Source organism: Thermobia domestica, chromosome 13 (assembly GCF_964235325.1).
Source record: "Thermobia domestica chromosome 13, izTheDome1.hap1.1, whole genome shotgun sequence".
In the NCBI taxonomy this organism is placed as follows: Eukaryota; Metazoa; Arthropoda; class Insecta; order Zygentoma; family Lepismatidae; genus Thermobia; species Thermobia domestica.
In genome coordinates this window covers 140,325,012-140,343,517 of record NC_137466.1, presented here as the reverse complement: position 1 = coordinate 140,343,517, position 18,506 = coordinate 140,325,012, and the positions used below count along the sequence as shown (strand labels likewise).

At 34.6% G+C, this 18,506-nt stretch overlaps 2 protein-coding genes across 3 annotated transcripts in view; one reads left to right on the top strand and one right to left on the bottom strand.

Moving 5' to 3' along the window:
• The window catches only part of LOC145668593 (cytochrome P450 6k1-like), a 47,868-nt gene extending 42,705 nt beyond the window's left edge, over nucleotides 1-5,163 (top strand). For both annotated transcript variants that reach the window (XM_081736611.1, XM_081736610.1), the window contains exon 5: nucleotides 4,902-5,163. In XM_081736611.1, the coding sequence (XP_081592737.1) occupies nucleotides 4,902-5,071 (170 nt within the window). In that variant the 3' untranslated portion in view covers nucleotides 5,072-5,163. The remainder of the gene's footprint in view (nucleotides 1-4,901) is intronic.
• LOC145668594 (cytochrome P450 6k1-like) overlaps nucleotides 1-18,506 on the bottom strand; it is a 172,579-nt gene that overhangs the window by 124,348 nt on the left and 29,725 nt on the right. The window lies entirely within an intron of this gene.

The window sequence follows — 18,506 nt, the reverse complement described above, 5'->3', positions numbered from 1 at the left end:
TTAACAGTTTCTTCAATGGAGAGAAATGTGTATAATTTCAAAAGCATTGTTACATAATTACAGAAAAGTGTTAATCTTGTTTACGATATTGTAATGATATTGTGCAGTTTATTGAATAAAAAGGGAAATATATTTAGGCAAAACTTTCAAAATGTAGGACATGTTTACCAGTTGTGATCTTGTTTTTAAATTTTTATTTAAAAATAACAGGACAGTTTCCAATTCCAAAATAGTTTTAAGTTAAAGAAAGAAAGGAAAGTTAAAAACAGAAAACAAACAGGTAATGTTCTACAAATGAAGGATGTAAAAGTGAAAGGAAGGGCCTATATAAGTTCTTAAAATTGGTATTGAAAAGTTTTTTTGGAAGGAAGAGTAAGGCAGATTTGCATTGTTTATGCGCTAGGCTGCTCTTGGTCAGAGTTTCAATTACTGGATTTAAAAGGAACAGGATGGCAAAGATATTCTTTTCTATAAGTTTACCTTTTTTTGTTAGTAGCAATATCTATTAAAATAAAAGCTCACATATAAACAGAATGGCAGGTCTTCTGCTAATCAAAATTTTAAAATAACAAAATAAATTTATTGTATATAATTTTATGGTAAAGGACATGCAAAATTTAATATTTAATAGCCTAATAAAATTTTATTTTTTGAAAATAAAAGTCATGCTTTTTATAAACGGCTCCCCTAAATTTATAAATATTTAAAAAAAATAAAATAATTAATATAAAATATAATTTAACAATTTAAAACAATATGCTACCTTAATTCATCTCCTCTTTACAATAACTTTATTCTTTCCAACTAAAAAAAAGTTACCAAATTAAATTTAAAAATAAAAACAAAAATTAAGATTTCGGAGGGACGAAACAATATTGTGTGGTTGAAAATTACTGTGGTACTGTATCAAATAATTAAATTGGAGGTGAATATAGATATACAGGGTTCATTATGAAAGTAATGAGCATGATGCTACCCTGACTCAACAATCCACCGCAGCGCGCGCTGCCGGCGCGGAAAAAGTAGTGGGTGGTCTGTCCTTCCGAACGCGCCCGGAGCAGCGTTGCCAGATCTAGCATAATGATGCTAGATCTAGCATAATTTCCATGTCTTTAGCATCTAGCATCTTGCTTTTAGCGTCCTGCCCAAATCTAGCATAATTTCAGCAAGTTTATCAAAAAGCCGTAAAACCTGGAGATGAGAAAGAAGTTGGTTGTGGGAAGAAAAAGAACGGCAGAAATGTATCCTCTTCCATTGATTCATACAGTCGGTAAACCACACAGGCAGTCTTATTTTCCGAAGTAAGTTAAAAACGGCTTTGGGCTTTTTTTCTTGACTCCACCCAGGGCTTTTTAATCCTTTAACTGCGACGCATAGGCGGAGCTATTGGGGGCCATCCTCTCCCGAACTTTTTGACAACTTCACCATCTTTATTTCTGACTTCATGACCATCTTTATTTCTGAAATGAAAGGTCCGAGACCGACCAAAAATCGCCCCCGCCACCGGGCAGACAATTCCCAACTCCGCTTATGCTGCGAGGTAATTTTCTTTCAAAATATGTAAACAAACACATTGCATTCATTTATACGATATATACGACATTGAGTCTGGCAACGACTGCACTAGTTTAGTTGAGTTAAAGCTTTGGTGCGTGAAGTATTGAGTTCTATCCACGCATTCTTGCGCTCTGCGTATTTAAAGTTACGTTATCGTATCTTAACTTTGTTTTTTTTCTTTTACAACTCCTGAATTAGTAATTATGAGGATCTAGCATAATTTGACCGAATCTAGCATAATTTCGATCAGGTTTTGGAATAATTCCGAGCTGTGAGTCTGGCAACGCTGGCCCGGAGTCAGTCTGCTGCGAGCAGTGACAGCGTGTGGATTTCGATCCGCGTGAAGCACGTTTTTACAAGTTGTAACACGGCGCGATGGAGGGTTCGCTCGAACAACGCTACGCCATAAAATTTTGCGTCAAGTTGGGTAAGAATGCTACGAAAACTTACCAGATGTTGAAAGAGGCCTACAAGCAGGAGTGTTTGTCAAGATCTCAGGCCGGAAAATGGCACAAGTCGTTCAAGGAGGGTCGGGAGGAGGTCGCCGACGAGCCCCGTTCTGGACGCCCAACAACGGCCAGGACCGACGACAACGTTAACCATGTGCGTGAAGTGTTGCACTCAGACCGCCGTGTGAGCATTCAACAAATCGCGGACACCCTAAACATGTCAACATTTGCGGTACATGGGATAGTGACCGAGGACCTCCAAATGCGAAAGGTCTGTGCGAAGCTTGTGCCGAAGTTGTTGACGAACGAACAAAAAGAACTTCGAGTTTTGCGCTGCAAGGAGTTGTTGGCATTGTGTGAAAGTGATCCGGACTTTTTAGACTCGGTCGTAACTGGAGACGAATCCTGGATGTTCGAATACGATCCAGAATCCAAAAGGCAGAGTGCGGAGTGGCACACTTCATCCTCCCTCCGCCCCAAAAAGGCGCGCATGAGCAAATCCCGAATCAAAACCATGCTCATTGCCTTCTTCGACGTTCGAGAAACCATCCATTTCGAGTTTGTGCACCAGGACAACCTGTCAACGCAGGATTTTATCTAGAAGTGCTCAAGAGATTGAAACGCAGGGTCGCCCACGTTCGAAGTGACATCAAAGACTCAATGAAACTCCACCACGATATGCACCAAGTCACACCGCCTTCACCGTCGTCGACTTCCTGGCCCGGAGCAGAACCCCAGTGGTCCCCCACCCCTCTAAAGTCCTGACCTGGCTCCTAGTGACTTTTTTTTGTTTCCCCGTTTGAAGAGACACCTCAAAGGAAAACATTGGGACTCCGTGTAGAACATTCAAGCCCATGTTACAAGGTTTTTAAAAGCCATTCTAGCTAAGGACTTTAAAGATGCTTTCCAGGCGTGGAAAACACGTCTCCAGAAGTGTATCGATGCAGAAGGAGCGTATTTTGAGGAATTTTAAAGATTTGTAACAATCGGAACAATAAAACAGTTTTTCTAAAGCAATACTCATTACTTTCATAATGAACCCTGTATACCAGTTTTTGGCAGTAGGTGAGTTTCTGTATTTGTATGTTATTTTCCCTCATTTAATGTGTAAAATTACCTAGGTATTGAGGAGTAAATATGTATATTTAAATTATTTGGCAAAGCCCTATCAGAAAGTTTTTTAAATATAAATTTATGAGAAGTAAAAGAACATTAGTGTATTGTAATAGGGTATATTTTACAGATGTGTTAAACTTCTCAATTAGACGTACTGCAAGAACAGGTTTTGAATATATTTCAAGATATTAATCCACAAATTATTATAAATTACTATTCTTGTTCAAATCAATTTCCAGTTTATATTACTCGATTGCTTCATTGTTATAAAGTTATGCATTTCATAGATATATCAGCTTTTATTTCTATAGCCTTATATTATCTCTTTGAATATTGAAATACAGGTTTCTGTTTTGCTAGTCTGAAATACGCGTTGATACGATAGACAAGAATTATTATAGAATATATATCTAATATTTGCGATAGAAGGAACTTCCAATATTTTCCCTCGTTTAACAATTATCATTGTAAGACTTGTCTCCCTGTTTAGATACTTGTCCTGGTTATTAAAGGCCGGTGGCGCATGTCGGAGCTATACCAAGGCACGTTACAAATGTTAGGTGAAACTCAATAGGAAGTAAAAGAAGGTGACAACATCCAACTGACCAATCACGGCTATTTCTTATCAGTATTGCTTAGTACTTTCATAAATACAACATTTATTTAGTGCCCGAAGATGCGTCCTCACTGAGAAAAGAATTGCTGAAATGTTAAACATTATCTGTTTTAATGGCTTTCTGGACTTATGACTTGAATAACTTAACATTATGTTGTGATAATTGTTTTATGCAGACGTTTTAATAATTAACTGAATATTGAGTTTCAATATATGATAAGATATGATTACAGTTAATCTTTTAGCTTCACTCAAACATTTCCACTGCACACTAATTTTTCGGATACTACATATTAAATATATACAGTATAGAAGAGAAATGTGTTTTCTATTAATTAATTTTTATTTACCCTTCTTGTCTATGTCTTTTCTTTCTCTTCACCTGAAAGTATTCTATGTGGAGACGATTATGTGAAAAAAAAAACACATCACTGTGCTTCCGAATATTAATCTTAGAAGGCAGACCCTACCGAGAAATAGAAAGTCGACAATTGTTTAGACAAGAGGACACATGAAAGCCATTCATACAAAAAATGTATCTATTCGTTCCGTGCTGCACACTTATTTACACATGTCTTAAACTTTTGTTTGCTTGTTTGTTTACTAAAATTTAGCGTCCCTTTTCAGAACTGAGGCTGTATGAGACTCGAATCTACAATATAAAATCGAGTCCAAACAACCATAATGTTTTCAAATTATATTTCTCTCCCACCGGGGATAGAACTTGGGACCGAAAGTGCACATGCAAGACACTAAATCCAGTAGAGAGAGAGAGAGTATTAAACCTTCGTTTAGTATTATATTATTCGATGAACTTCCAAACGTTTTGAGAAATATAATAATTTCCTCAAACCTAATATGATAACCTAATGAAACATAACTTATCCCTACCTAATTTAACATACCCTTATTACACCTAACCGAAAATAATGTAACCTACTTCGTGTGTGTGATTATAAATTCTGAATAGGTACGGAACTAAAGCGTAGATAGATTATCAACTAATACCATTACTCTTTTCTAATTATTTAAATCTATTATTTAGCTATGTCAACTAATTATATAAATCTAACGCAAACCAGCATTGAATTCGTTTATTCATAATATTTATTACCACACATATTATTACTGGTAGCTAATAATATTTGTTTTCTTTCGTGTAGGTAACCGTTTTGGTCTGATGCAAACTAAAGTGGGATTGGTTAGTATCCTGAGAAGATGTGAAGTATTGATGTGTGCTAAGTCACCAAATCCACTTGTCTTTGATAAAAAGTCGTTTTTGATGTCTATAGAGGGAGGTTTATATATCGCTTTGAAATCTTTAAAAAATTAACAATATTACCTAGATATCAGCGCAAAAACACATAAATGTATTTTAATAGAAATGATTTTGTAAATAAATAAAGTATTTTTTTTAAAAAAAAATCAATACAAATACTTATTGCATGTTGTAATAATATTGAAATATTACCTTATTCTTTAACCCATGAAGAACATTCGGCGGCTGGATGGCGCACTTTGTTTATATGGGTCAAATATTTGTTATTTCTGATACGTAATTGAATCACAACGTATAGTAAGTGCAGCTGAAGGATTTTCGGCATGAATTTGTAGTTTTATTTTCATAAGTGACGTTCCCTGGGTGATTAGCCCTTAAAAGATGGTCTTTTTAGTAATTTCCGTGACATTTATCTTTCTAAAGTAACGTAGCTCCAAATATAACTGTACCACTCAAAGAAGTGATATGCTTTTTATTTTTAATTTAATAGATTTTTCAAATACACAAACTTGTTTAACGTTGTGATGTATCTCTTGCGAATAAAACACCGAAGCTAACGAATAATTAAACACCGGAAATCCAAAAGTTCTCATAAAATTGGTAATATTTGTGTTTTGAAAATATGTGACTGGGGGGGGGGGATCTCAAAATATTCTGGTTGACATCACGCAACAGGCCCTAATTTCTCTGAATAATAAATTGCGTTCCAGAGATAAGTGTTAGCATTTAAACAAGTATTATTATTTAATAGGAGGTGGTGAACAGGTTTAAGGTAGATGTATTTGTATTCCATCTACCTTACGGAAGTATAACACAAATCATAGTTAGTATTAGTCGTAATGGTACACTCTTTTGAATTATATTGGCATTGAATTAGCAAAGCGTTGGCAGCAGAAAAACTAATGGAGAAATATGAAAGAAAACAGCGAACTTTTGTAGACAATTTAGGGCTCTAAAAATAAGTTCTTACCAGGAGTAAGTGACTCACTGCCACAACTATGAGTAGTTACTGTTAAAAAGGGAATCAAAGTACAATAGATACAATCCGCTACTTGCTAGGGTATATTGTGCATATACAATACGTAAATAATTAAATAACCTGTTCGTATAGAATAAAAAATATCAACTGCATCAGGATTTACAAAGAACAACTTTTAACACTAGAAAATTCACTTTTCTAGGTTTTTTTTTTTTTTTAGTACTACGCAAAGGAAATTTATCCTCACGGATCTCATTTTGTTTAGTTCGATGTGAAGTATCAATTGTTATATGTCTTATCATTGGACAATATTATAATTAAATAAAAATAAAAATTTAAGGAGTTCATTATAATTTATAATATATCTCATTAATCATACTACATAGTGTGATATTGGTAATATCACAATGAAGAGTTTGATGATGGTATACTTCAATATTAGTTAAATCTTAATCGGCGACTTGGTTCTCGTTCATCATCAATTTTCAGGTTTAAAACGATTCGTTCTTCTCTATTTCCTGGAAACTACACATTACCTACATCATTTTATTGAGCTGAATGATATTTATAGATTGCATATGTCTCATCTGCAATACTGTTATGTCTTACTGGAATATCTATCGATTGACATATGTCTGACTGGAATATCTATCGATTGGCATATGTCTGACTGGAATATCTATCAATTGGCATATGTCTGACTGGAATATCTATCGATTGGCACATGTCTGACTGGAATATCTATCGATTGGCATATGTCTGACTGGAATATCTATCGATTGGCATATGTCTGACTGGAATATCTATCAATTGGCATATGTCTGACTGGAATATCTTTCGATTGGCATATGTCTGACTGGAATGTCTATCGATTGGCATATGTCTGACTGGAATGTCTATCGATTGGCATATGTCTGACTGGAATATCTATCGATTGGCATATGTCTGACTGGAATATCTATCGATTGGCATATGTCTGACTGGAATATCTATCAATTGGCATATGTCTGACTGGAATATCTATCGATTGGCATATGTCTGACTGGAATATCTATCGATTGGCATATGTCTGACTGGAATATCTTTCGATTGGCATATGTCTGACTGGAATATCTATCGATTGACATATGTCTGACTGGAATATCTATCGATTGGCATATGTCTGACTGGAATGTCTATCGATTGGCATATGTCTGACTGGAATATCTATCGATTGGCACATGTCTGACTGGAATATCTATCGATTGGCATATGTCTGACTGGAATATCTATCGATTGGCATATGTCTGACTGGAATATCTATCGATTGGCATATGTCTGACTGGAATATCTATCAATTGGCATATGTCTGACTGGAATATCTTTCGATTGGCATATGTCTGACTGGAATATCTATCGATTGGCATATGTCTGACTGGAATATCTTTCGATTGGCATATGTCTGACGGGAATATCTGTCGATTGGCATATGTCTGACTGGAATATCTATCGACTGACATATGTCTGACTGGAATATCTATCGATTGGCATATGTCTGACTGGAATACTAACGAGCACGGGCCTGCGGTAGAGGCTAAACTTGGTCTCGCTATCGGGGTTAGAACTACTCATCTCAGCGACACTGAAAACTACAGATTCAACACTAATATGATCGTTTTTAGATTACTTTCATATGTTACCACCTCTCATTCTGCCCTAGGTCTTATAGTCCAGGAACTTTAGTCAAAAAATGGACGTTTGTTCGGAAAAATTAGAAGCCAAGGTTTTTCTTCACAAAAACGTTCATTAGCTCATTCTAAATGACGTATCAAAAGTCCCCGACTTTCTGCTGTACGCTTCCCCTTTTTTCGGGGGGTGGAAGTGGGGGAGGAAAACGCAATTTAAAATACAATCAAATTCAGCTTATTTGCATGTTAACCTAAATATTCCGAATAAAAAAACAAACTTTACCGGGAACGCTTAGCACATTTGCTCGTAAATGTTTCACAGGAAGTCACAAAGAATATCTGGTCGGGTTTCGGAAATATGACGTCATCAAAATGGCCGACACCAGAATTTGTAGTGTTTTGTAGGAATGGTTATTACCTCCCGCAGAATAGTAGTAAAACCGTCGTTTTTGTTTCAAATTGAAGATAATTAATTACCAAATGTACGGAATGAAACGTGCTGTCTGCATTGTTAATTTCTTTTGAGACACAATAACAAAAAAAAAAACCTAGTTTTTGAGTATCTGGTTTTAAGTGTAAATGAAAATAACTCAGTAATCATAAAATATTTCAAAATATATCTTCAAATAAAGGTTGTAGAACATTATGAAGCCTTTCCAACGGTACCTGTACCTGCATTTTTTTTGTAACTAAAACCAACTAAAAGAGAGATGTCCAACTGCACAATTATTGGACCAATATTTAGATATGGTGTTAATCCTCAAAGAGTTTATTAGGGCAGAGAGGATGGGTGACTGGAATGCATATTTGTCTGCAGTGAAGAGGATGATTTCGTATTTCCACGCCGCAGGACATTTTTTGTACGCTAAAAGTACCAACTTGTTTGTACAAGACATGGTAAAGTTGGAGAACATAATTGATGGAGACATCTGTAGAAAATTTATTGCAGACTTTTTCACTGTTAAGCGATCAGACAAATTTTTTTAGTGGAACTCCAACAGATATGGTAATAGTACAGTCACTCATGAAGTCTTCAAAGATACGAGGAGGCTTTGTGCATGAAAGAAGTACAAAAGAGAATGTTTTAACTAAGTTTGTTGTTGGCTTGTTAAGTGCGAGCAACATTTCTGAAGGACTAGAAAACTTTTGTGGGATTTCGTTTGCAAGTGAAGAACATAATGTAGATGCACGAGAATCTCGAATCAAACGGGACCAAGAAGATGTTAAGAAAGTGTCAGAGTGGTTCAGTGCCCACACCCCTTTCCCAAATGTACAAGTGATCATGTCTATAGCAACAGGGGTTACAGGTAATGTGGAGAAGATAAACTGCTACGATGTACTGAACATTAGAGCAACCATGATGGAAAGAAAAGTTGGTGACAATTTTCATGACAAAATATTCTCGTACTGATAGGGTTCTTTCTCTTCAAACAGTGAACAGTCACCTTACGGTACATGATGTTACTGTGTCTGTCGATCTACTGCTGTTGTTTCAACGATTCAGCGTAATCAAAAGATCAGATAATGACCTTCGAGCATGTTTAAATTTTGAACTGGCTGCTTACCTAGTGGCTCTCTTTGATACAACTGGAATGAGAAAAACGAAGAAATCATCCTTATTCAACATCTTCAACCCGACCAATGTTCATCCTGATCTCGGAAATGGAAACTACGTCGTTGATGGAGGGTTCCTTCCTCATCGAGTGGAGTGGCGTCAAAACGATTCTTTCCTGGATATTTGTGATAAATATGTGGCATATGTGGAAAAACACTTCGGTCAAAACATTGTCATCGTATTTGATGGATATGGTAATCTTCAGAGAAATGTAAAAGGTATGGAGCAACTTCGACGGTGCTCGAAAGCAGCATCAGCAACAATTATATTTGATGGAAACATGGTTGCGACTACGAACCAAGAAAACTTTCTCGCCAATACGAACAACAAAAGTAGGTTGATTGGTTTGCTCACTGATAAATTCAAGGCTGCCAATATTGATGTCAAGCAAGCAGAGAATGATGCTGATGTCCTCATTGTAGAAACCACACTCACGATATCAAAAATTAATTCTAATTCTACAGTTATTGTTGGTGAGGATATTGATTTGTTAGTAATCATGATAGCTCGAACTCTGCCGAATTTAGAATTTTTTTTCTTGAAGCCAGGAAAAGGAAAGACAGAGCCGAAGACTTACCCATCAAGGAGATTAGAAAGTGTGTGCAAAAATCACATTTTATTTCTACGTGCTTTTTCAGGCTGTGATGGAACATCTGCCATTTTTCAGAAGAGGAAATCAGCTTGTTTGAAATTATTACAAAAAGTAAAGATTTAAAATATGTCGTAGAAATTTTTAATCGAAGTAATCTTTCCCACGCAAAAATAACTGAAAATGGCATACAGTTTTTTTTGGGGGGAGGGGAATTATACGGTGCATCTGCAAATGACATTTCACTAAATGATTACCGTTATCATTAAATCACCAAATCTGTGAAGAGAAATAAGTCTGTCGATTTAAAAGCCCTACCACCGACTTCAGCTGCAGCACAACAACATTTGTTTCGGGTTTATGACCACGTACAAACATGGCTCGGAAACCAACTAAATCCTGAGGAGTGGGGTTGGGTTATGAAAGACAAATTGTTAGTACCAATTCGATCAACGCAGCCATCTGCTCCACCGTCCCTTTTAAAAATGATTTTCTGTTCATGATTTAAAGGATGCGGCAATGTGTATGGATGTCGAAAGCTGTCTGTTCTGCTCTCTTGCTTGTGAAAATTGACAATCCTGTTTGAATGTCACTCCAACGGAAGGAATCTCTGAGTGTAAAATATTCATGAACGCCGAAGAAATAGAGGCAACAAACCAGGTCGACCTGCTATAATTACAATTATTATTTATCAATCAGCAAAGGAATTCAATAAGTAAACAATTTCAGGTAAGTTGAATAGTTTACATTTCTTATTCATTATTACTCTGAATTTTACATTTTTCATTTTACAAACGATAAGAATCTATCGCCCAACGTTGTAAATCCTCATTTTTGTATCTGTGTCTGGGGTGTGTGTGACTTACGAATTCTAATGAAATATTGAATCTTATATCCAATTTTTTTCAAAATTAAAAAAAATAGGCTTATATTGCCTTTTCAAGAGTCGGTCTATTAAATAAAACCATACCTTCCTTACATTTCAAAATACAAAAAAAAAAAAAAAAAAAAATGCAGGTATCGTTGGAAAGGCTTTATAATGCTCTACAATCATTGTTTGAAGATATATTTTGAAATATTTTATGATTATATAGTTATTTGCATTTATACTTAAAACCAGGTACTCAAAAACTATTTTTTTTTTGTTATTGTATCTCGAAAGAAATTAACGATACAGACAGCACGTTTCATTCCGTACATTTGGTAATTAATTATCTTCAATCTGAAACAAAAACGACGGTTTTACTACTATTCTGCGGAAAGTTATAACCATTCCTACAAAACACTACAAATTCTGGTATCGGCCATTTTGATGACGTCATATTTCTGAAACCCGACCCGATGTTCTTTGTGACTTCCTGTGAAACATTTACGAGCAAATGTGCTAAGCGTTCCCGGTAAAGTTTGTTTTCTTTTATTCGGAATATTTAGGTTAACATGCAAATAAGCTGAATTTGATTGTATTTTAAATTGCGTTTTCCTCCCCCACTTCCACCCCCCGGAAAAAGGGGAAGCGTACAGCAGAAAGTCGGGGACTTTTGATATGTCATTTAGAATGAGCTAATAAACGTTTTTGTGAAGAAAAACCTTGGCTTCTAATTTTTCCGAAGAAAAATGCTAAAGTTCCTGGACTATTACCCATATAATACTGTTTCCGAGACTTGAGTAGTATGTGTACCAAGTTTGGTTAAAATTACTTCAGGCGTTAATTAGTTATACTCGAACATACACACATACATACATTAATTTATTTATATGATGAATTAAAATAACATTTTACAAGATGATATTGCTACAGAGATAATGTTTTCTTACTTTGTAATAATTTCCCAATTCTATGCACATTATAAGCGTATCACGTCGCAAACATTTTTGTAGATTGACAGTACTGTAAAATGCATATCATAGGAACAGGATAGTATATCATTACAAATGTGATGTTTGGGGAAGAAAACTACATCGTATAAATTAATTAATGTTTGTTTAAAAACAGAAGAAGAGACACGCTCTTAAAAGTAAAATTTAATGCTTTATCAGGTAAGATATACTACTAAGACGATAAATTCAAGAGTCTATTGTCAAGGAGAGGTCTATGGATATGAAGAGAGATATTAAATATATAATCACGTTTTCTCATTCACGTGGAGTTCATTACCAATCTTCATAGTGAGATAACGGGTTATTAATAAGTACACGAAACAATAAAAGAAAGTAAGACAACAACTGTGCAACAGATAAGAAATTTTATTATACTGAAATATAAGAACACTCACCACGTTTTCGTAACATATTGCACTTACTTTACTCAATGTGTTCAGCTTTGGCGATATGGCACACACACAGCAATAATCCATTGCGTTACATTCATGTGGCAACATATCATATCGTCGTCTTTCTGGAAGAAGGTAGTAAGTCCGAAATATTACTTCTGGCATAAAGCTGTTTCAAAGTTAGGAAATCGATGCTAAAATCGGTTTGGAAAAATTAATGCTAATACACCCTCTTTGTTCTTTTTAGTTTTATGTAATATATGCACTTATATCTACAGATAATACACGCATTCCCACACTGTTCTTGAGCTATTCAGTTTTCTGCATTAACTTCAAAATCAAAGACTTCTACCAGAACGACGACATGATGAATCAGAACCACGGCAGTGTTGCTACATTTCCGAAGATCCTTGAGATTAGTGGTGAGTGGGGTGCATAGAGAATGGATCTCAAATATACCTCACAAGAAAAATTACAGCGAGTTAAATCCGGAGACCAGGCTGGCCACAACCACATTAATGTATCATCTTTTTTCTCTTCGTCTTATATATATATATATAGATAGATAGATAGATAGATAGATATAGATATCTTTGTTTGAGATTTCGATTGTGACACCTTCGCACACATTTATGATAATGAATCAAAATCTGTTGTAAGACGTAAGCTACTATCTGTCTTCTTTCAATTCTGGAATATGATCCACAAAACATCTCTTGAAAACTTTTGCAGAATACATTTACTTCAAGTGAGTCTTTCACATACTCTGTGATTTGTAGGAGATTTTATGTACTCCAGACGTAACTTTGTGCAAACTCATCTTCCCAGAAAGACTGAAATTTGCTTTTAAAACGATAGAAATATGAAACACGTTCGCAAAGCCGTCAACTTCATATCTCATATCTCTCTTACTTTCAATGCAAAAATTACAACTTATTTTTATCATCCTTACTGACATACTGATGTAGCTCAAGACAATAGGGAAACACGTTAGTATGTTGTGGGGAATTTGGCACATTGTTGGTTACGAGAAGGCAGACTGTAAACTTGTACTGTATTGGACTGTCAAGGGCTGTGCTGGTCGGCTCCCATATTCATACTATTTACAGTACTTGTATTTGGTCTTAAACGTCCCAGTCAATGAGTAGAGGACAGACGGCTTTCACCCCTAAACTTCTCATACCATATCTTGTTATTGTTGGAAACAGGTGGACGCTTCTAGAATTCTGTTCCAAATATTCGTTACGTACTAGGCATCTTCGTTTCATACATAGTCTTAACGGACAAGGTTCTTGCATATTCCAGAAATTGACTGTTCGTGTTTACTGAACGTCATATTTGCTGCTAATATTGCCTCTTAGTAGCAAACGATGGCAACTATGAGCAGGTGGCTTTACCTTCTGAAAAATTTGGAGAGTTTCTCTCTCTGCTTGCGAAGAATTACTTTACTCCTTCTAGCAGGTTATTTCTTCTAATTTTTAAAAATATTTAACAGATTACAAATAACATGGCATTTTGCAGGCATATTACTTACTTTTAGATTTATTATTATTTTTTTAACAGATGATTGTGCATGTCTCGACTATTGAAATCTTGATACTGTGAAATTTTAGTTAATTTATTTCATTAAAACACTATATATTAACTTTAGTAACCGAATCAATTAGAAGATACTTTTAAGTAGTACCACTCCACAACACAAACGTTTATATAAAGCCGCAATACAACGACCTAAAAGTACCTACCACAGCCAACATAGGGAAATGTGTATGCTTTGGCAGTTCAGGTGGATTTACACGTCCGAAGATGTGCAGCTATGGTGACGAATATAATGACGGATCCAAAATCAAAAATAGTTGGTCTTATCTTGGCCTAGTTGGTTGGTATTGTGAAAACTGTGACATACCCAGACTTTCATCACAAGTGTAGTCACGCACACCAAATGATATAAACATTCAGAACAAGCGTAATTTATGTATTCATATCGCAATATAGTAAATATTTTTTTATCCGTAATACCTTGTTAAAGAGGGTTAAAACCCAGAATTCTTCCCCACTATGTGAAGTTATATTGCAATATGTTGATGCATGCAGGGGCGGATCCAGAACGGACTTCGGAGGGGGGTTGTAATACTGCTACTTAGAGCTACTTTTAAGGGTTCCAAACTCTGGGATGGATTTTATTTATATATAAAATAAGAAAGTTTCCTCTTCTGGGAGGGACGATTGCCCCGATCATCCCCCTGGATCCACCCCTGGATGCATGTAGTGTATCGAAGTACATGGTCTCTAAAGTACAGTGTAAGATCCAGATTGACTAATCATGATTATATAAATACTTGCGGCTAACTTGCTTAAGATAATAAAGAATACAAAAAATCTGTGATATAGTAAATGTGTGTAACTAAGTAAGCGTATTCGATAGTCAATTCCTAATCCATCCAGCTTATTAGCATAAGCTGTTTGTAACACGTATCTGGCAGACGAAAGGAATTATGTATATGTCCACACTTTTAGTATTGTTATTAATAAAATAAACTGAATTTTGTCTTAGGCTTGTACAATACTTTAATGTGTATGAATTCTGATATTTCATATTTTTCAATTTAGATAATCACCACAATGTTGTTAATTTTTTTTATTATATGTACAGGCTGACCCAAAAGTAGGTATACACCCCTGTATTGATCAAGTATAACATTCTAGCTTATAGGTTTATTTGCTTTGGTTGGTCCGAGCTTAAAGATGTAAGTAAAAAGACATTAAGAACAAATAATAAAGAAACTAAGTCTACCTGCAGCAATGAGTTTACTGTACACGTACTTTTGAATCACCCTGTATATCAAGATGTAAATACTACCGGTACTGGTATTACAAAAAATAATAATAATTACCAGGAAGTTGCCACTACATCTATAGCATTAATTTATCTTCATGTTAGTATCGACTCCCGTTCAACTAAAAAAAAAAAAAAAAAAAAAAAAAAAACTTTGTTTCGTAATAGTATGACGCATGAAGGACACCCAAACAGAACATCATTACGCAATATTTGCTCAAATGAATAAGCATAATTACAAAGGATTGAAATGTGAGAAAGAGTGAATTCTAAAATTTTGCAATTCATTCAGTGGAAAAATAAAAGAATTCGTGATAATGTGTATTACCGGATGTCAACATAACAAGCTCTCAAAAGGTATTACCATCACCAAATAGCAAATAAGAATTGCACAAAATGAAGTGAAACAACAAACTGGACGGGTGTTTTTAGGAAAGAACCATTTGAATTAAATGTAAGTGCGTTTGATTCTCACATGTTCTGTACCGAATTCATTATCAACGGTAGTTTATTTCTTAAAATTATTATTACAAGTTGCATATGCGCCAATTTTTTTTTTGCCTTTAAAATTTTAACTCGAAACCCGATCGGAAAAGTATTATTAGAAAGACCTAGTCGCAAATGGGAGGACAATATTCAGGAGAATCTCGCAGAAATAGGAATACAAAGTAGGATATGGATTCAATTTGGCTAACAATAGAAGACAGCGGAGGGCTTTTCTCCCTTTAAATGCTAACGATATTATAAAATAATGTGCGAAACATGGTAGAGTGTATACCCATACACATACATACATACACAAAAAGGAAAGATTTTGTTTTCCCAGTTTTGTTCATATATGTCTTGTATTCTTCTTAGAGACATAATGCTAGCTATGGTGGAAGGAAAAAGAGAAGGGTTTAAGAGAAGAATTCTAAGTTGAAAAAAGGTAAGAAGAAGATCTATTAGTTTGTGACTAGTGATTTCTTAATGACAATAAGATACTGTTGATGATGTCACACAAATGCTAAAGAATCTATTTTGTATTTTCATCAGTTTTATTTATAGTGCAACAATATATAGTAGGGATAACATTGTTGAAACTTGATTTTACCATTTACCTCAGCTGGGATAAAACAAATATTTTATGCAGTTAATTTCTTGACCCAATATGGGGGGGGGGAGGAATTCAAGATTCAAGTGGGAATGTCCTGTTATTTTTTTAACGTTGAGTCCGTTTAAGGAACTGTTTCTTTTGGCAATATTGTTCTTTTGAGTTTTTAACGATATGACCGTTCGCTGTTTGATGGTATACCCATTTCTTTTGAGAAAGTGATTGTTTTAAGTTTTCTACAATGTAGTTTTTGACGAAGTGTCTTGTTTCTCTCCATCCGATATATGTTCGTTCCACGATAACTTTCGGAAACTTACTCGATTTTAAAGAAATTTAGTTTGTGTTTTCCTTCACCTCCAGGAAAAAGCCTATTATTGGGTGTTCAAATCTGTGGAGAATAGAGGTAAAAAAGTAGTAAAATACACAATATAGCAATACAATTTTCCAATATAACAATCTCCATTTTGAAATAGGGTAATTTAGTGTATATACATTTCTTGAAGGTTTCTCGATTATCCCCATTGTTTACAGTTCAAATCGCTCAAATATCAATTAATTAGAGGTGGTAAGTCTCACTAACTTCGAAGTTTCCTTATTCTTTTTTAAAATGATGAATTAATTTTCACCGATAAGTTTCGTGAAAATTATAGGATTTTGTTAATAAATAAATAGATAAATAATATTTTCTAGGAGAATAAAATTTGCATTTGACACGACATACTTTTAGCATCCTAAAAATTCGTTTTTCTCAATTTACTCTACAACTATGCATTGTAATTTAAACTCCAGTATATCACTTTGTTTAACTTGAAGCCATCTATCGACTAATATAGGAATCAACTTTATACATTATTTTAGTTAAACAGAAATTAAAATCTAAAAGTTAATGATAATTGGGGGATATAACTAAATAACTATACTTGATATATTTGGTGAGAGCATATTTCAATATCAGTTTCACCTTAATAGGTAGTGTGGTTGCAGGGTTGCCAACTTTTCTTAAGAAAAGATCGGGACGCGACAACCTGTGTTGGAGTTCCCCTCCCCCGCAGAGACGACTCCGGAACAGAGACTTACTGGAAACAGTATAAATAATCAGCTGAATAGCATGAACGTGAATGAATGCAGCACATTATTTAATTAATTAATTAATTAATTAATTAATTAATTAATTAATTAATTTTCCCACCCACTGCTCATCAGTACGTAAGCAATATAGGCCACAAATTCAAACCAAAACAACTGCAATTTATTTAATATAAACAAAGTTTAGAGAAAACTGTGCATAATATTGTTAAGGAATTACTGACAAAAAGTATTACTAAAATCAAGTCTTATCCTTTGGCAAACATTATACAACAAATTCAAACCAAAACAATTGTAATTTATAAACAACATTTGAAAAGAAAACTATATAGGCTAAAACGTTTGTTTTTTTCACAAACAAATGGGTTCCTTTAAAGAATGACTGAAATTATTCCTTATAATTTATTCTTTTGTAAAAATGGCACAGTAAAATATTAATTAACAATGAAAATCGATAAATCGGGACAGTATGCGTTCCGGCGAATGTCTGGTCGGGACGCGGGACAAATAAGTCAGAAATTGGTACAGTCCCGACAGAATAGGGACGGTTGGCAACCCTGCGTGGTTGTGGTACAGCATCAAATTTAGGTTTACACACAAACTTGCTTTTCTTGATTTTTCTCAAAAACTACACATGAGGTTTTACGTTCAACCATACCATTTTGTTCAGCTTAACGAGGTCTACCGAACTTAGTATATATTTCACGCTTGAACAAAGTTTTCCTTTAAATGCCGATAATACTGTAGAAAAGTCTGCATATTTTATGGTCAACATTTTACACTAAAATACATTATTCTTTTACTATCATAAAAGTGGTTTGTTTATCTATAGAAGAACGGATTTCTTGAGCATCTCGAGAAAAGGATTTCTTCACTTAGACAAGTTTTACATTATCAGTACTATTTATTTTGTGATAAATGATTATTATTTACTTACTTATATTATTCAGGGATTTCTAATATCACACATTCTTCAATTATTTTGCTCCTAGCTGAAGACTTAATTTGCAGCTGAAAAGTTTCTACACAATGTGATTCCTTGGCAACCATTTCATATTTAAATTGGTATTGGGGTTTTACTATTGTCCACCCAAACCCCATACTTTTTTTCCCTTCAGTCATACCTCTTACGTAGCAAAAACATATTTTTTAATTCTTTAGGCACGAGTCTGTCCCAGACGCTTTTCAGTAAAGAATTACAAGAATTCTTATCGTAATAAGAAAATCTTAAACTTAACGCTAAGTCATTGCGATAAGACTGTTTATTATTAATATTATGGTGATAAACTTTGGCAAATAAGTACAGAAAACAAGAGAATACTTGTTTATACAAAGAGATAAACCATCTCTAATT